A 20,689-nucleotide genomic window follows, 5' to 3' on the forward strand; every position below is an offset into this window, starting at 1 on the left:
AAGAGAGATGCTAGGATCAAGGAATTAAAGCCTTGAATGTGAGGGTAAAGATTGGAAGCTTAATTCCAAGATTAGTTGTATCAGATGGTAACAGTAACAGGTGCACTACCATTCATTGTGAATAGACATACTTGATAATATACCAAGCTGGTCTGGAACTCCTGGCCTCAAGCACTCCTCCCACCTCAGCCTCCCGAGTTACTGGGCTAACAGGCATGAGCTACCAAGAAATTCTCACATACAGTCTAGCATAGTGGGCAGATATACATCTATCTCACACTATCATTCAACAAACATATATTGCCTGCTTATACTCAAGTAATGTGAAAGATGTCAGGAATATAAAGACAAGGTAAGGGGCCTGTCACCAAGGAATTCACAGTTAAAGGGAAAGAAACATACGTAACCTACAGCAAGGCAGTGTGCTATGCTAAACGTGACAAAAGCACAGGCTATTGTGGGAGCACAAATATTATTTATATGCTCATAGAGCAGGTGGGTAGAGAATTTCATGGGTGGTGGGAAAGAAACAGAATGGACAGGGGAATGTAGGATATGCAAACATGGTGACTGGATAGACACATACACAAAAATAGTGTGGTTGGGAAAAGTAGTCTGTCATTGATATCACAAAGTACTTCAGAATCAACTTTGTTAAAAAACAGTCTTAAACACTACAGTTGATGAGCATTACTCTAAATTGATAACCATTACATTATCAGCTCCTATAGATAAAGATCTATATTAGCAGATTGCCAAAGAGATGATGGTTGATAGTATCATGGGTACAATCATTGTGACAACTGGTTTAGAAATTTCATTTTCTAAAGGAAAATCCCTTCCAATTAAAGGATTCTTTTGTCTCCTGATTCCTAGTAGCACAAAATATACCCATCTAGAGACTGAAGAAATTACATTACGTAATATCAGATATCTTTAACCAGCAGTAAAATAAATTACCAAGTACTATGCAGTTGAGCCTGGAAGAAAAAAACCACTTTGGCAGAAATACGAACTAAAACCTTTTCAAAATGCTTTAGGATTAATCTACATAAATCTTTTCCACCACTAAAAAAGGAAATGTAATACTCAAAAAATTTCCATTTATTCTTTCAGGGTTGTCAACTCACTCCTTCAAATGCTTAAACATAACACTGGCATATGTCAATCGAAAAATGTGCTATCTGGGGGACGTGCTGGAGAGCAAGAGTGTGTGTCTTCTAAATTCTTACCTCAGCACCAAAGTAGTTGAAGATTCCCACTACGCTAACAGGAACCAGCTTGTTCACACAGCGTCCTAGAGCTTTCCTTCCAAGGGCAAACACAAAAGGAATTTCTTGTTCCCGTGCCATGGCTATAACATTATAGAGAGCCTCATCCAGACCACCTGAGAAAATCAACACATGCAGACGCCTTTAGTTGTTGCCTACATGGAGCTAATTGCACACCCGATAGCTAAAGCATAAAATGTCGCAGCAAAGAATTCTATGAACACTTGTAGCACTTAACGCTGTTACACATTATCCTATTTAATTTTATACAATATATGGAAGTATATATGTATTTTCTTTCTCCCCTATTAAATTCCAAATTCCCTCAAATCCAGTATTTTTCTTTCTCCATAGGGATTAGCACAGCAGCAATCAAACTGCAATTCAACAAATATTTATAATAAAGAAATTAATTAAAATTGTTAATAGTGGCTGACTTGCAAATGTTTCAGCTCAAGAAAAGATCTCTCACAATGCAATGAGATCGATTACACATTACTGGTCTCACTGATATTCCTCGCCATGCATATGCCTACTACTACTACCTGCTTTGTCTACTACAGTCACCTAAAGTTGCCCATCAAAAAGGACAAATAAGGATGCATGACGTAGTTCAAAGTACTTGTGTGCTGGTTTGCCTAAGTGCCTCTAAATGAAACTGCTGGTTTCTCAGAGACAAATCACCACCATAAAATTTTAAAAGCAGAATATATTTGCAGAAGAAATGCATTCTGGCTAGACCTCCATCTGATCACAACAGAAGGGACAGTTGGTGGGCCAAACTGAAATCTTCCACTGGTGTTCATAAATGAGGATTTTATTTACAATCCAGTCTCAATTCTACTACTTAATTTCAGGTATTGAAAGACTGCATTTTCTTTTCTCATGCTCCAATATTGTTTTATACCTAAACTCTGATGAGAAAGACATATGGCTTCTACTTTATATTCACTGTATATCCCACAGCTATACTATCAAAACACTTCAAAAGCAAAAAGCGCATACCTTTTGACTGGATTTTTTCACAGTTTGGAGAAATTATAACACACTTGATCTTGTTTAACTTCATATGTTTGGTAACTTCTCTTAGACCCATAACGAGTCGTCTCCTTGCTTTTGCTCTTACAGGATCTTTTTGGTAGATGCGTTCCTGGAAACTGACAAGCTCTTGGAGAAGAAGAGTCACACATTCATCAATCTCTTTACAAAGAACCTGATTACAATACCTGTAAAAAAAAAACCAAAATGGGTAACTCCATCCTAATTTTTTTCCCTATAGTTATAAAACTGCATTAAGAAAATATCTCTAAGAGAAAATATATACGGTAAGAAGTTTTCATGAAAAGTCTCTTAAAGAAGTGTTTAAAACTTCTTAAATCCTTCAGTCATTTACAAAAACAGAAGAGTGATACAGATATTCCTTGTTTCTGCATTTCAAATAGTTTTTTTAAGTATTCAACAAATGCTTGCTTTTATTATGATACTGGTTTATCACTTTATCCCCATCACCTAGAAAAAGGCACATACTAAACACTCAAAAATATCTGATAAATTAACAAATATATTTGTTGTCTTCCACATTGTATTCTTTTTTTTTTTTTCTTAATTATCCTTTAAGTTCTGGGATACAGGTGCAGAACATGCAGGTTTGTTACATAGGTATACACGTGTCATGGTGGTTTGCTGCACCCATCAACCTGTTATCTACATTAGGTATTTCTCCTAATGCTATCCTTCCTCTAGCCCCCCACCCCCTGACAGGCCCCGGTGTGTGATGTTCCCCTCCCTGTGTCCATGTGTTCTAATTGTTCAACTCCTACTTATGCGTGAAAACATGCAGTGTTTGGTTTTCTGTTCCTGTGTTAGTTTGCTGAGAATCATGGTTTCCAGCTTCATCCATGTCCCTGCAAAGAACATGAACTCATCCTTTTTTATGGCTATATAGTATTCCATGGTGTGTATGTGCCACATTTTCTTTATCCAGTCTATCATTGATGAGCATTTGGGTTGGTTCCAAGTCTTTGCTGTTGTGAATAGTGCTGCAATAAACATATGTGTGCATGTCTCTTTATAGCAGCATGCTTTAGAATCCTTTGGGTATATACCCAGTAATGGGACTGCTGGGTCAAATGGTTCTGATTCTAGATCCTTGAGGAATCGACACACTGTCTTTCACAATGGTTGAACTAATTTACACTCACACCAAAAGTGTAAAAGCATTCCTATTTCTCCGCATTCTCTCCAGTGTCTCTTGTTTCCTGACTTTTTAATGATTGCTATTCTAACTGGCATGAGATGGTATCTCATTGTGGTCTTGATTTGCATTTCTCTAATGACCAGTGATGATGAGTTTTTCATACGTTTCTTGACCGCATAAACGTCTTCTTTTGAGAAGTGTCTGTTCGTATCCTTCGCCCACTTTTTGATGGGGTTGTTTTTTTCTTATAAATTTGTTTAAGTTCTTTGTAGATTCTGGATATTACCCCTTGGTCAGATGGATAGATTGCAAAAACTTTCTCCCATCGTATAGGTTGCCTATTCACTCTGATGATAGTTTCTTTTGCTGTGCAGAAGCTCTTCAGTTTAACTAGATCCCATCTGTCAATTTTGGCTTTTGTTGCCATTGCTTTTGGTGTTTTAGTCATGAACTCTTTGCCCCATGCCTATGTCCTGAATGGTATTGCCTAGGTTTTCTTCCAGGGTTTTTATGGTTTTAGGTTTTATGTTTTAAGCCATTAATTCATCTTAATTTTTGTATAAGGTGTAAGAAAGGGGCCCCATTTCAGTTTTCTACATATGGCTAGTCAGTTTTCCCAACACCATTTATTAAATAAGGAATCCTTTCCCCATTGCTTGTTTTTGTCAGATTTGTCAAAGATCAGATGGTTGTAGATGTGTGGAGTTATTTCTGAGGCCTCTGGTCTGTTCCATCGGTCTATGTATCTGTTTTGGTACCAGTACCATGCTGTTTTGGTTACTGTAGCCTTGTAAAGTTTGAAGTCAGGTAGTGTAATGCCTCCAGCTTTGTTCTTTTTGCTTAGGATTGTCTTGGCTATATGGGCTCTTTTTTGGTTCCATATGAAGTTTAAAGTAGTTTTTTCTAATTCTGTGAAGAAAGTCAATGGTAGCTTGATGGGGATAGCACTGAATCTATAAATTACTTTGGGCAGTATGGCCATTTTCACAATATTGATTCTTCCTATCCGTGAGCATGGAATGTTTTTCAATTTGTTTGTGTCCTCTCTTATTTCCTTGAGCACTGGTTTGTAATTCTCCTTGAAGAGTTCCTTCACATCCCTTGTAAGTTGGATTCCTAGGTATTTTATTCTCTTTGTGGCAATTGTGAATGGGAGTTCACTCATTATTTGGCTGTCTATTATTGGTGTGTAGGAATGCTTGTGATTTTTGCACATTGATTTTGTAGCCTGAGACTTTGCTGAAGTTGCTTATCAGCTTAAGGAGATTTGGTACTGAGACGATGGGGTTTTCTAAATATACAATCATGTCATCTGCAAACAGAGACAATTTGACTTCCTCTCTTTCTATTTGAATACCCTTTATTTCTTTCTCTTGCCTGATTGCCCTGGCCAGAACTTCCAACACTATGTTGAATAGGAGCAGTGAGAGAGGGCATCCTTGTCTTGTGCTGGTTTTCAAAGGGAATGCTTCCAGCTTTTGCCCATTCAGTATGATATTGGCTGTGGGTTTGTCATAAATAGCTCTTATTATTTTGAGATACATTCCATCAATACCTAGTTTATTGAGAGTTTTTAGCACGAAGGGCTGTTGAATTTTATCGAGGGCCTCTTCTGCATCTATTGAGATAATCATGTGAGTTTTATCATTGGATCTGTTTATGTGATGCATTACGTTTACTGATTTCCATATGGTAAACCAGCCTTGCATCCAAGAGATGAAGCCGACTTGATCGTGGTCGATAAGCTTTTTGATGTGCTGCTAGATTCGGTTTGCCAGTATTTTATTGAGGATTTCCACATCGATGTTCATCAGGGATACTGGCCTGAAATTTTCTATTTTTGTTGTGTCTCTGCCAGGTTTTGGTATCAGGATGATGCTGGCCTCATAAAATGAGTTAGGTAGGAGTCCCTCTTTTTCTATTGTTTGGAATAGTTTCAGAAGGAATGGTACCAGCTCCTCTTTGTAACTGTGGCAGAATTCGGCTGTGAATGTGTCTGGTTCTAGGCTTTTTTTGGTTGGTAGGCTATTAGTTACTGCCTCAATGTCAGAACTTGTTATTGCTCTATTCAGGGATTCGACTTCTTCCTGGTTTAGTCTTGGGAGGGTGTATGTGTCCAGGAATTTATCCATTTCTTCTAGATTATCTTGTTTATTTGTATAGAGCTGTTTATAGTATTCTCTGATGGCAGTTTGTATTTCTGTGGGATCAGTTGTGATCTCCCCTTTATCATTTTTTATTGTGTCTATTTGATTCTTCTCTCTTTTCTATTAGTCTGGCTAGCGGTCTATTTTGTTAATCTTTTTAAAAAACCAGCTCCTAGATTCATTGATTGTTTGAAGGGTTTTTTGTGTCTCTATCTCCTTCAGTTCTGCTCTGATCTTAGTTATTTCTTGTCTTCTGCTAGCTTTTGAATGTGTTTGCTCTTGCTTCTCTAGTTCTTTTAATTGTGATGTAAGGGTGTTGATTTTAGATCTTTCCCACTTTCTCCTGTGGGCATTTAGTGCTATAAATTTCCCTCTAAACACTGCTTTAGCTGTGTCCCAGAGATTCTAGTACGTTGTGTCTTTGTTCTCATTGGTTTCAAAGAACTTATTTATCTCTGCCTTAATTTCGTTATTTACCCAGTAGTCATTCAGGAACAGGTTGCTCAGTTTCCACGTAGTTGTGCAGTTTTGAGTGAGTTTCTTAATCCTGAGTTCTAATTTGATTGCACTTGTTTTGAGAGACTGTTTGTTAGAATTTCCATTCTTCTGCATTTGCTGAGGAGTGTTTTATGTCCAATTATGTGGTCAATTTTAGAATAAGTGCAATGTGGTGCTGAGAAGAATGTATATTCTGTGATTTGGGGTGGAGAGTTCTGTAGATGTCTAACAGGTCTGCTTCATCCAGAGCTGAGTTCAAATCCTGAATATCCTTATTAATTTTCTGTCTCGTTGATGTCTAATATTGACAGTGGGGTGTTAAAGTCTCCCACTATTGGCTGGGCGCAGTGGCTCACCTGAGGTCAGAACTTTGAGACCAGCCTGGCCAACATGGCGAAACCCTGTCTCTACTAAAAATACAAAAATTAGCCAGGCATGGTGGCACAGGCCTGTAGTCCCACCTACTCAGGAGGCTGAAGCAAGAGAATCACCTGAACTCAGGAGGTGGAGGTTGCAATAAGCCAAGATTGCGCCACTGCACTCCAGCCTGGGTGACAGACCCAGACTCCATCTCAAAAAAAAAAGTCTCCCACTATTGTTGTGTAGGAGTCTAAGTCTCTCTGTAGGTCTCTAAGGACTTGCTTTATGAATCTGGGTGCTCTTGTATTGGGTGCATATACATTTGGGATAGTTACCTCATCTTGATGCACTGATCCCTTTACCATTATGTAATGCCCTTCTTTGTCTCTCTTGATCTTTGTTGGTTTAAAGTCTGTTTTATCAGAGACTAGAATTGCAACCCCTGCTTTTTTTTTTTTTTTTTTTTTTTTGCTTTCCATTTGCTTGGTAAATATTCCTCCATCCTTTTATTTTGAGCCTATGTGTGTCTTTGCACGTGAGATGGGTCTCCTGAATACAGGACACCAATGGGTCTTGACTCTTTATCCAATTTGACAGTCTGTGTCTTTTAATTGGGGCATTTAGCCCATTCACATTTACAATTAATATTGTTATGTGTGAATCTGATCCTGTCATTATGATGCTAGCTGGTTATTTTGCCCCTCAGTTGATGCAGTTTCTTCATAGTGTTGATGGTCTTTACAATTTGGTATGTTTTTGCAGTGGCTGGTACCGGTTTTTCCTTTCCATATTTAGTGCTTCCTTCAGGAGCTCTTGTAAGGCAGGCATGGTGGTGACAAAATCTCTCAGCATTTACTTGTCTGTATAGGATTTTATTTCTCCTTTGTTTATGAAGCTTAGTTTGGCTGAATTTGAAATTCTGGATTGAAAATTCTTTTAAGAATGTTGAATATTGGCCCCACTCTCTTCTGGCTTGTAGGGTTTCTGCAGAGAGACACGCTGTTAGACTGATGGCCTTACCTTTCTGGGTAACCCGACCTTTCTCTCTGGCTGCCTTTAACATTTTTTCCTTCATTTCAACCTTGGTGAATCTGATGCTTTGTCTCTTGGGTTTGTTCTTCTCAAGGAGTATCTTTGTGGTGTTCTCTGTATTACCTGCATTTGAATGTTGGCCTGTCCTGCTAGGTTGGGGAAGTTCTCCTGGATAATATCCTGAAGAGTGTTTTCCAACTTGGTTCCATTCTCCTCGTCACTTTCAGGTACACCAATCTAACGTAGGTTTGGTCTTTTCATATAGACCCATATTTCTTGGAGGCTTTGTTCATTCCTTTTCATTATTTTTTCTCTAACCCTGTCTTCACGATTTATTTCATTAATTTGATCTTCAATCACTGATATCCTTTCTTCCGCTTGATCGATTCAGCTATTGATACTTGTGTATACTTCACGAAGTTCTCGTGCTGTTTTTCAGCTCCATCAGGTAATTTATTATGTTATTCTTTAAACTGGTTATTCTAGTTAGCAATTCCTCTAACCTTTTTTCAAGGTTCTTAGCTTCCCTGCATTGAATTAGAACATACTCCTTTAGCTCGGAGGAGTTTGTTAACATTGAATTAGAACATACTCCTTTAGCTCGGAGGAGTTTGTTATTACCCACCTTCTGAAGCCTACTTCCGTCAATTTGTCAAACTCATTCTCCGTCCAGTTTTGTTCCCTTGCTGGCGAGGAGTTGTGATCCTTTGGAGGAGAAGAGGTATTCTGGTTTTTGCAATTTTCAGCCTTTTTGCGCTGGTTTTTCCTCATCTTCGTGGATTTATCTACCTTTGGTCTTTGATATTGGTGACCTTCGGTGGGGTTTTTGTGTGGACATCCTTTTTGTTGATGTTGATGCTATTCCTTTCTGTTTGCTAGTTTTCCTTCTAACAGTCAGGTCCCTCTGCTGCAGGTCTGCTGGAGTTTGCTGGAGGTCCACTTCAGACCCTTTTTGCCTGGGTATCACCAGCGGAGGCTACAGAACAGCAAAGATTCCTGCCTGTTCCTTCCTCTGGAGCTTCATCCCAGAGGGGTACCCACCAAATGCCAGTGGAGCTGCCCTGTATGAGGAGTCTGTCAACCCCTGCTGGGAGGTATCTCCTATTGAGGAGGCACAGGGGTCAGGGACCCACTTGAAGAGGCAGTCTGTCCCTTAGCAGAGCTTGAACGCTGTGCTGGGAGATCCACTGCTCCTTTCAGAGCCAGCAGACAGGAACATTTAACTCTGATGAAGCTGCATCCACAGCTGCCCCTTCCCCAAGATGCTCTGTCCCAGGCAGATGGGAGTTTTATCTGTAAGCCCGTGACCAGGGCTGCTGTCTTTCTTTCAGAGATGCCCTGCCCAGAGAGGAGGAATCTAAAGAGGCAGTCTGGCTATAGCAGCTTTGCCGAGCTCGATTCAGATAGATTTTATGTAAAGGATAAGTTAACCTAAGGTAAAGACTATCAGAATTACTAATTATTAAATTCCTAAGGATATAAACCAAATGACAACCTGCTATTAGATAAAAACAAACATAATGATTTTGGTAAAGAGTTACTAAAGATGCTTCTAGTAGGAAATATATACAATTTCTAACTGAATGTCCTATTACCAACAATTCCTCCTCTGGGCTTGGATAGATTTCTGGGCACTGGCTTTCTCAGTCATAAAAGTAAGGAGCTAGGTAAAATGGCCTCAAGAGTGCCTAGAGCTCCGAAAATTTATGGCTATGGAGGATGAACTCAATAATTAAACTGAAGCCAAAACCAAAGAGGTCATGAGGTAAAAATCACATGCCTTTACATCAGACAAAGCAAATGAGTAGGGCTCTCTGAGATTATGTATGACTATAGTGTGAGAAACGGAAAGTCAGAAGCGTGAGGCCACTACAGTACCTAATTTCTGGGACAAAGAAGTCATCTAAGTATATACTTCTCCTGTATACTCTTTCCATCTTTTCTAGTAATCACCCCTCATGTCTACCATAAGCAGGTACTTAATAGGGAGAATTGGTGTTTCTTATCTAGGAATAACCAAGGCAAGCAAATTTCTACTTTTATATTATGTAGTGGGAAAATCTGTGCCTGTTCTTCTTTAGTGCAAAAAAGTTTGCAGGGGAATTATTTGTATTTCTGTCAAAAATAGTTAAATAAGTACAAGAATGACACTACTTCAGAAGAATATATATAAATGCAGAGATTGAGGAACATTTAACTGTCAAAGTGTGCCAAATTGAAGAATGCAATCAAAGACTAGAACATCCCAAAATGCAATTTTCTTCATTCTTTTTTTCCCTTTTTCCTTCAAGCATTCTTTTTTTCCCTTTTTCCTTCAAGCTGTTCATTTCATACATATGTAACATTTTATCCCCCAAGTGTTTCATTTGCTCCACATCTGTGATTTGACATTTAATTAACTTACCAAAGCTAGGCAGGAAGTATTTGCTCAAAAACAATGGTATAGGGAAAAGGAACAGAATAAACCAATGTAATTTGGACTCACATAGATTATACTTTCACCCTGGGATTCTTTCATATGTCATTTTTAAAGGTAAAATTAATTCATCAACATAAATGTTAAAATCTTAAAATCCTTCACAGCAATAACTGTTAAAGCTATTCACAGATGGGGTATAATATTCCGTGATCCCCCCAGTTATCTCAATTTAAGAACTTAGAAATACTTGCACAAATAGCTTTATGTAATAGGTTCACTTCATATAATAGGGTCTTAGAAACCTATTAATTGGTTAGAGTGATCTTTTGAAGGGCCAATAATATAAACAAAAAAGCAAAAGCATTTGTAGGAGGAAAACTGATAGTACAACATTTAATATATAAGATATTAAGAGTCTAGATTTCTAGAATAGAAATACTATCTGATATAAAGAGAATATACTTACTGTCAGATCACTCTCACGTGAATACTAACAGCTGACAGAAGGCAATGCTTTAAATAATAAACCCAGCTGTTAAACAAAATCCGAAAGGAGTTAAAGATCTCTGGTCTTTTGTCTGCTTGACTCACTGAGTAACAATGACAATACTAAATTCAGAACTACAATCAAGATCCTTAAACTATTCAACCTCAATAATGAGTATAAAACTTACTCTCTAAATCTTTTGCTGTGGATTTTGGTTATTGTTGAAGATGCCATTGGACTGCCTATTCCAGAACTAGCAGGAGAGCCTTGTGACACAGGTGTCATACAGTATGGAGAGTTCTGACTTGCTGGAGAGAGTGAAGTATCACTGGGCATGCTTAGTCCAGTATCTGTGGAGATGTGGAGTGAAGGGAAAAAATTTAGAAACTTCAAATGCTGAAAAGTTCTACGTTGATCAATGCAATTTCGAATGGCCATTGTCTTTTGGGTCATTTCCAAATTTTCCAGAAGCTAATAAGGTGGGCATTTTTCATATCACAAATAAACATGTTCCATACACTACAAAAATTAAATTCTCCTATTGTCTGTTGAAGTATATTCTTAGCCAGGTGAGGTGGTGCATGCCTGTGGTCCCAGCTACTCAGGAGGGTGAGGCGAGAAAATCGCTTGAATCTGGGAGTTTGAGGTCAACCTGAGAAACGTTGTGAGACTTCCATCTCTTTAAAAAAAAAACATTCCCCCTCTCTCTCAAAAGTTAAGCATAGCCCAGAAGTCTCCACAGGGATGAGGAAGAATATACGTTATCTAAAACATGTGTTCCCAGAGAATTTAAATTAAAGAGAAAAAATCTGCACCTCTTAGGCTGGGCATGGTGGCTCATGCCTGTAATCCCAGCACTTTGGGAGGCCAAGGCAGAAGATTACTTGAGGTCCAGGGTTCAAGACCAGTCTAGCCAACATGGTGAAACCCCATCTCTACTAAAAATACAAATAAATTAGCCGGGCGTGGTGGCACATGCCTGTAGTCCCAGCTACTCGGGAGGCTAAGGCAGGAGAATCGCTTGAACCCGGGAGGTGGAGGTTGCAGTGAGCCAAGATGGCGCCACTGCACTCCAGCCTGGGCAACAACAGAGGCAGACACACACACACACACACACACACACACAACCTCTTGCCAGATCACATTACTCACTTCTTCATTTCTAGTTTTCCATCTATTTCTTAGAAATCTTTTTTTTTTTTTAACAATCTAAAACTTCCCATTATTGCTGGCAATGACAAATTCTACCTCACCCTCTCCACACCACTCCTGATTCTCCAGGTACCACCCCGGTCTCTCTCTTATTTGGTCTTTGCTTCTGTGTTCAAGAAGCCACATTATTAAACGCCATTTCTTGACTCTACTGTCTCCTTCGTTTAGTTATTGCTTCTTTCCTAAACAGCTAAACTCAGGAAATTAGTTTGTATTTGTATATCTAGTCCATTAATTAGCAAAGTTACACATGGTGTTTTTTTTTGGTTTTTTTGTTTGTTTGTTTTTGACACAGGGTCTCACTTTGTCATCCGGGCTGGAGTGCAGTGGCATGATCTCCACTCATTGCAGCCTCAACCTCCTGGGCTCAACCAATCCTCCCACTTCAGTCCCCCACGTAGCTTGGACTATAAATATGAGCCACCATGCCCAGCTAATTCTTGTATTTTTTTGTAGAGACAGGGTTTTGCCTTGTTGCCCAGGCTGGTCTCAAACTCCTGAGCTCAAGTGATCTGCCCATCTTGGCTTACCAAAGTGTTAGGATTATAGGCGTGAGCCACTGCGCCCAGCCCACGTGTATCTTCTTACCTTCCTACTGGGCTGTAAGCTCTTCAACAGCAGGACCTGTCTACTATATATCTTTATTACATTCCCCAACGTCCTCCTGCCACTCTAGTTACTAAAATACATGGGGTAAGCATTCAATAAACATTTGCTGAATGAATGGATGGATGATTACACCTAAAAACATGGGGAATCATTAAATTGAGAATAAAACAGAACCCTAAACAAACATGTCCCCAGTGAACAATCTTTAGAAATCAACTCATTTTTCTAAAAACAATGAAACATTGTTGCTTAATCTATGTGTAAACCAGATTTAAATGTGTTGCAAAAAGTTGGGCAATAAAGATATACTAGCAGAAAAATCTTTCTTTTATGGTGGTATAAATATTAGAAGAAATCTGTGGTTTTACTGAGTTACCAACTGGAATCATATGTGTTGCTACTTACTGTATGACACTGAATCTTATTGACCAACTAGATTCTGCTTTGCAATTGCATTCATTGTGACATATGTATTAATTCCATGAAAGCAAGAAAATCAACAAAAATGACTCAATGAAAAGTAGCCCTAAAAAGAAAGATAGCCAACAGTATTTTGGACGTAAAAGAAAACAAAATGAAAATACTTGTGACAATTCCAGAGATCCCATGCATTCGTGACATCTTAATTTTGAGAATTCACTACAAATTCAGGATTTAAGCCTCAAAAATGTCATAGGCCTACTATATAATACCTGTCCCCTTCTCTTTAACCATCTCCCTACAAAAGCATCTTTAAAAGAAACCACTCTGAAGAATAAAGAGATTTATGTAAAATATGGAGCACGTCTTCCAATCAGGAGCATTAACTAGTGATAGCTTACGTATCTATTAAAATATTTCAGACCATTCCATGAGAAGAGGAGAAAGGGGGAGCTCCTTACCTTCCTGGGAAACAATCTCCTGTGGCAAGTCATCAATAAAATCTAAGTGCATTTCTGTTGGTTCCTCGGATCCCAAAAGATTGTGGTCCACAGTTAAGCGACCCTTCTTTTCCTCTCTTTCTTTTAAAATAACCTAAAAGTCATTACACTAGTCTTTAATTACAGATTACTCTTCAACTGTGTACAAATGATGACAATATACATTATAACACAGGTATGGTAGTTCACTTAAACATGAACATGAGAAGTTTGGCTAACTGGCAAAAAGGCAAATGTAATTTCAGACACTGTAAGTTGAAGGAAGTACTGCATACAAAATAAAGAAAAGCAATTATGTTATAGAATATACAGCTATCAAACCATATCTGATGCTTTAAATCCTAGGTGGCAAACTAGAGTTTCCAAAAAAAAAAAAAAGGGTAAATTAAAAAGTTTGGAACCCAGGTCATACAGTTACATTTGATTGACATTCTACAGTTTTCAATTATTTGGACACGAATTATCTCATTTTGACCCTTTTAACAATAGTGAGTTAAATCAAATATGCTCCCCAATTTATAGATGAGAAAGATGAGAGTAAAATGGTTGCCTAAAATGATATGTATAGCAAGCACTGAAGTTAGTACTGAAATCCAGGGCTTCTGATTCCTGGAGTCTAATGTTTTGGGATACTACATATTTATCTTTTTTTTAACCTTATAGAAATAATTCATTTTCCAGGGCCCCGTTCTACACAGAAAGATAGTCATGATACTGATCATATCCTGAGCTTCAAATTAACACATTATCGTCAAGATTCATGTGTATGAATACTTCTCACAACAATCTGTTGGCTAAGACACCACAACCTACTTTTACAAAACAGATTAAAATCCTTATTCATCCTATAAAATAAATATCCCACCAGATTTTGGTTTACCTTTTTAAGTGCTGTGGGTCGTTTTAGTTTTGCAATTTCCTTCTCTTTTCCTTTTTTTGCTTTAGAAGAAGCAATGTCCACAGAATTAAAGGATGTCAAACAGGGCTGACTTTTGGTTAAAGGTTTTCTATTAGTAGAGTCTTTAGTGTGAAAAGAAGCTGCAGTAACCACTAAAAACAAAGAGGAACATTAGTTTCACCATTAGGGCCAATCCCACATACTTTCAAAATTTCCAATAACTACAAAAACAAGAACATCCTCCTCCCACGGAAAAAACGACATCATAACAGTAGGAGCACTATACATGGCTAGGCAGTGTCCCTCAGATACAGCTTTTACCTATCCTTTAGAGACTAAGCCTATGCAATTAACCAATTTAGAAGTCCATTAAAGGGGTAAATAATTAGTTCTACTCTCCTGTACAACCCTCAAACATGGCAATTCCTTGCAACTGGTCTTCAGTCAGAACCATTCTACCTTTGAAACTTCACAATGCTGCACCCCTTCTTATTCCTACTGAATCTGCTATTTGTCCTTATGTAAGATATCTTATCTATCACTTCTCTCCTTATTTCAGTTGGTCAGTAAAGAATGATGATTTTACCCACTCAGCTGCACTCAGCCTCACTCAGTAATTATTTTTATTTATTTATTTTGAGATGGAGTCTACTCTGTCGCCCAAGCTGCAGTGCAGTGGCACGATCTCGGCTCACTGAAACCTCCACCTCCTGGGTTCAAGCAAGTCTCCTGCCTCAGCCTCCCGAGTAGCTGGGATTACAGGCACGTGCCACCACGCCCAGCTAATTTTGGTATTTTTAGTAGAGACAGGGTTTCACCATGTTGGCCAGGATGGTCTCGATCTCTTGACCTTGTGATCCGCCCGCGTTGGCCTCCCAAAGTGCTGGGATTACAGGCGTGAGCCACTACACCCGGCCTCAGTAATTCTTTTATGTCTGGTTGATATCCTCAGTTTCCACTGGCTTCTTCCAATCCTTTACTATACCTAAATCCCCAACCTCAATCCTCTCACTCTAGCAGAGCTTTCCTGCCACTTCCCTGAGAAGATGCTATCCAATATAAACTTACAAACCACCTGAAAGGAGGTGGCAGACATCCTTACTCCTGTCCAAGGCTCACCAACTGTCTTTATTCTTAATATCCCATCTCAGTTCCTCTAAGATCTAACTCTATTCCTATACCCTTGCATCTTTCAAGTTCCTCCCTGACCCTTGACTTTTTTCTTGATCCCCTAGTAAGATGCTAGAATCTTCTATCTAAAAAAAAGAAAGGGTTTTTTAAAAACGCACACCAACTAAACCCTTCCCTTCAAGCTAAGGTGCCATCATTCCCCTTTCCTTCCCTATTAAACTTCGAAACAGTTTTTCTCTCATTATCACTTTTCAAATCATTACAATTTGACCTCTGCCCAACCCATTCTCTTGAAACGTACTGTCAAGGTCACACATAATCTTGCAATTGCCAAATACAATTCTCTGACTCTTCACTCTACTCTAATTTTCTTCAGCATTTGGTACCAAGGACTACATCCTCTTCCTCAAAATTCTATCCTTGCCTTCTGTAACATTACACTCCTTTATTTTTCTTACTCTTTCTCAAATCTATGTTTCTTGTTCTTCTTCCTCTTATCCTTTAAATGTGAGCATTCCACAAGGCTTTGTCTGTGAACATCTTTTTCCTAATTTTTCTTTCCTCCAACAATCTGATTTCCACAACTTCAACAATCATCTGTATTTGAAACTCACTGACTTGTAACCTAAACTATACATTCATAACTATATGCTAAATAGGAACCACCAGAATCTCCCATGCTAGCATTTAAAATACAACAGGCAGCATCTGCTCTTCCCAACAAAATTCTTCTATAATCCCTATCTTGTGTAGTAACATCGCAGCCCTTATCACCACCACAGTCATTCAAGACAGAGTCTGGAGTCATCACTGACCTGTTTCCAGATCCATCATTTCCCTATAATTCTTTTTCATCGTGATCAGTCTCATCCTTTTCTTGAACATGTGTATATATGGGTGTATATATATTAAAAAGATATATAATTATATATAAAACAATATATAGTTATATAATTTATAGTAATTATATAATCGTATTAACATTTAGCAACTGCTAAATGTTTATTTACGTATATTAACAGTATATGTATAAATATATAAACGTATATATTTAGCAGTATATACTGTATATATATAATATAGACATTATATATACTGTATATATGTACACATATAAACATATATAAACAGTTGCTAAATTAATTGAAGTTGTAACAATAAGCCATCTGAAGTATCACAGGTTAACAATCTCGTCTCCATAATAATATTAAACATTTATTGAGTGATTATAACCCAGATACTCTATAAGCACTTTACATATATCATCTCATCTAATTCTCAAGACAATCCTGAAGTAGGTACTCTCATATTAATGTGAGGAAACTGAAGCACAGGAAGGTTAAGTAACTTGCCAATGAAACACATGGAAGAACAGGATTCAAACAAAGGCAACTTGATTCCAGGGCCCCTGCTTTTAGCTACCAGGGCATACCGCCTCCAGAACACTGCTAACTCTCAGTTTTATTCCCTATTTTTACTCTTAAGTGAGAGATTACTGCCACTCTGCCCATCTCGACATGCAACTCTAAAGCTTTATATACATTCAGTACTATTTGTAATAATAGTTATTACAAATAACTATTGTAATAACAGAGGTTGATAGTGGATTGGTAACTAGATAGGTTTAAACGTTTTGCACACAGGTTAAAATTATACACTTTAATTTATCTTTCTGTCTAATAAGTAATAGTCCCTTCACATAGGATCAGAAGAAACACAAAATTCAATTTTGCCTCTCAACATTGGTGCTGGTGCTGTACATTGGTACCTTTCCTGTTCTTTTGTTCTATTCCTCACCCTCTAAAAAAAGACTATGAAAAGAAATGAGGGAACACAGAAAAGCTGAGCTCTAAATCTGACAAGGTTTGTTAAAATAGAAATTACTGTTTCAGTAGAAAGCCAGATCATTTTCTCATATACACACACACACAATCTGATCAAAACCCTTGTATGCAACTGAGTTTTAAACTGGATAATTTAAGAGAGCCAGATTACTTGTGATTTTTTTATTTCAATCTTTGAAAAAGAAAAAAATTTGGGTGAGTCAAAATGCATATCAACTGACATTTATGCAGAGATCTAAAGAACCTGAGGGAAGCAAACTATGCTGATACCTGGGGAAAGAGCATCCCAGGAAAAGGGAAGAGCAAGCCCACAGATACTGAGCTAGGATCATGCTGGGTGTGTCTGAGGACTGCTAATGCAGCTAGAGCAGAGTGTGTTAGGAGAGAATGGTGACGAAGGCAAAAAGGTAATACGGTCAGCTAAAATATGGCTTTAGTTAGGAGTCTGGCTTCATGCCAAGTGAAATGAAGCACTATTAGAGGATTCTGAGCAGTGAAGTGATATAATCCAGCTTACATTTTAAAAAGGTCACTCCTTTTAACGCAGACGAGGGGTTGTGGGGAGGGAAAAGCAGGTAGTAGTAAGGAGGCTACTCAGTCTAGTATGATACAATAATGGGGGCTACTGTGGTGGCAGGAAATCTGGTGAGTAGTTAGAGTATGGATATGTTTTGCAGGCAGGACAGATAGGATGTGTTAAAGGACTAGGTGTGGAAAGGAGCATGGACAATTTCAAGGCTTGCGGTTTAAGCTGACTTAAAATACACACACACAAACACACATACATATATACACACACACACACACATATATATACACATACATATATAAAATTTTAAAAATTTCGATTAACAACATCTAACATATATTAGCAGAGACAAACAGCAAATTGCTCAGACTAATGATATCACCTGTATATGACAGAGGTCTGGTGTTAGTAATTTGCCGTGCTTTCATTGCTTGCTGTTGTTTTTCCAGAGCAGCTAACATGTCCCCTAAATCTAGCTGCACAGGTGTTTTATTCTTTTTTCCAGCTGCTTTTGATAAAGCTTCCTACAAAATAAATATAAAAAATTAATTTTTTTGTTATAGTATGAAACTGTGGCATTTTAAGGTGACTACATTTAGCACTCCTTCTATCTATCCCATCAAACCTAGCAAGTAAACTATCACATTTGTTCATAAAAATGAATATGTACCTGTAATTTTTTTTGCTCCATACTTATTTCTGAATATTCTTGAGCTGTGGCAAGGGCTGCTGCTAAAGCTTTCTTCTTCTGACTTTTTGCACGTTTAGGAACTGAGGTGGTAATAGGAATTGGAGTCTGAACTATATTGATTGGTGAGTTTTCAGGTAAATCATCCAACTATGATAACCAGAAAAAACACATTTGTTAGTGATCCCATAAAAGTCAATCATAAGGAAAAAGGATCCAGAATGTGGGATGTTCTGCAGTACAACCGGACTAGACTCTTCAAAGAATTCAGTGTCATAAAGAACAGGATTTGACAGTGGGACCATTTCAGACTGGGAAATAACAAAGGGACAAAACAGCTTAATGCAGTGGGTGATGGCTGCCTGGATCCTTGAATGAAATAAAACAAAATACATCCAAAGTAAAATTTTGCAACAGTTGGGAAAATTTCAGTACAGACTGTATGTTGTATGATGATATCATTTAGTTAATGGTATTTTAGTGATAGAACTGTGGATTTCATAGGGTATTATCTTTGTTCAGGCTATGCTGGAAAGAAACATTAAAGATAGGTACTAAACACCATCTCCTGCACACTCTGCTGCTCCATGTGCCTTTACACTTATCTTTAATATTTCCCTTCAACATAGCCATTGTTCAAAAGATGTTATATTTTGCTTTTCTTTTTAAAGAGTTACTTACTACTTTAGAAGAAAGTTTTTGTTGAATATTCTCATCCTTAGCATTTCCATTCTCATTTAGTTCTTGAAACCCATCTTCATCCTGAAATGTTTCACATTTTAAGTAAAAAGAGTTCAAGGCAAACTCCTAAACTTTTTATAATGCTTAGAAGTATTGAAAAATGAGAAAGTTATTTCTTGTATTCTATTACTGAATTATTCAAAGTCGGTCTTAAAGAGGAAATGTCATTTCTCACATGCTAAAACATAAACAATTTAATTATTCAAGGATGGGGGCGTATCCACACATGTCCATTTTTTGGATTTCTGCACCTACTATTTCATTTTTATTAATAATTCTACCTTCAGATGGGTGGGTAATTGAAAAGAAATTCAAACTGGGTTTTATCACATTCAGATAATTTGAAAAAGTGTTTAACAGACAGCTTCATGTAAACTTTATTAATATATTCCTTGTTCTGCATTACTCCACACGATTGTCAATAAGGTTAAAAACATCTTTTCCATTGAAATTAATTTATTAATATCTTCCTTTGTCCTGAAAATTATATCTAATATCTTTAAATATAAGTATAGAACCAATAGTACAGTTGAGTACATGTGCTACAATTGCCAGACCTGGATATATTGAAACTATTCTTGAGAGAATAATTGAGATATACTCTCAAGTCCTTTGGCTCAATTACTAAACTTATCTAACATATTATTGAATTTTTTTTTTTTTGAGATGGAGTTTCACTATTGTTGCCCAGGATAGAGTGCAATGGCACAATCTCGGCTCACTGCAACCTCCACCTCCTGGGTTCAAGCAATTCTCCTGCCTCAGCCTCCCAGTTAGCTGGGATTACAGGGACCCGCCACCATGCCCAGTTAACTTTTTGTATTTTTAGTAGAGATGGGGTTTCACCACGTTGGCCAGGCTGGTCTTGAACTCCTGACCTCAAGTGATCCTGACCTCAGGTGATCCGCTTGGCCTCCCAAAGTGCTGGGATTACAGGCATTAGCCACCACGCCCAGCATATTATTGATTTCTATCCTCTGACCTCAAGCAAGTTTTCCAGTTTAATCTCCCATCTATTAACTCATTCAATAGAATTTATGATCCAACCAAAATGAGTTACTCAAATGAGTTACCGGAGATGTGTGGTGAAAAACATCTTGACACATACAAATTCTACTTGTTTTTTAAATTCATTTCAAACGTTACCTACCCTGCCACAAACCCAAAGTGACCTGTCTCTGCGCTCAACTCTAACCACACTCAACTAAGTATTAGGTGTGTATATGCCTATGTTCTTCTACTACACAGCAACTTTCCCAAAGATAGCAGGTCTATTCACCTTAATGTATCATTCAGAGCACCTTACTGCACACATATACTAGACCACCAGTAAGAATCTGTTAGATGAATAACAGTGCAATTAGGATATGAACTGTCTATCAGAGAAAGTAAAACATTTTTCTTCCTTCTCTAAAATTCTCCTGGCTGGCAGCACAACTTAACTAGACTGAACTACTCAAATCTGAAAAGCCTTTCAAATGGATTGAATAACAACAAAAATTAAGTGAAAAAGCTCCATACTAAATAAAGTCCACATGAAATCAAGTTCTACCTCTATACATTACCTCAAAATGATGAACACACAGGACAAAAATTTATAAAAATAAACATCAGTAAAATTAATGTTAGATTAAATATATATAACCAAGACAAAAATGAGTTAATACTTCTGAGTAATTTATAATTTAATACTAGAATCACATGTT

At 37.7% G+C, this 20,689-nt stretch overlaps 1 protein-coding gene across 3 annotated transcripts in view; it reads right to left on the reverse strand.

The window, feature by feature from the left end:
• Positions 1–20,689, reverse strand: part of SECISBP2L (SECIS binding protein 2 like) — a 96,641-nt gene that overhangs the window by 9,962 nt on the left and 65,990 nt on the right. For all 3 annotated transcript variants that reach the window (XM_034938731.3, XM_003831490.7, XM_003831491.6), the window contains 8 exons: positions 18,924–19,004; positions 18,225–18,392; positions 17,937–18,078; positions 14,033–14,202; positions 13,114–13,246; positions 10,599–10,761; positions 2,277–2,497; positions 1,233–1,387 (listed from right to left, as the gene is read on the reverse strand). In XM_034938731.3, the coding sequence (XP_034794622.2) occupies positions 1,233–1,387; positions 2,277–2,497; positions 10,599–10,761; positions 13,114–13,246; positions 14,033–14,202; positions 17,937–18,078; positions 18,225–18,392; positions 18,924–19,004 (1,233 nt within the window). The remainder of the gene's footprint in view (positions 1–1,232; positions 1,388–2,276; positions 2,498–10,598; positions 10,762–13,113; positions 13,247–14,032; positions 14,203–17,936; positions 18,079–18,224; positions 18,393–18,923; positions 19,005–20,689) is intronic.

The sequence above is a fragment of the Pan paniscus genome, chromosome 16 (genome assembly GCF_029289425.2).
Source record: "Pan paniscus chromosome 16, NHGRI_mPanPan1-v2.0_pri, whole genome shotgun sequence".
Taxonomy (NCBI): domain Eukaryota; kingdom Metazoa; phylum Chordata; class Mammalia; order Primates; family Hominidae; genus Pan; species Pan paniscus.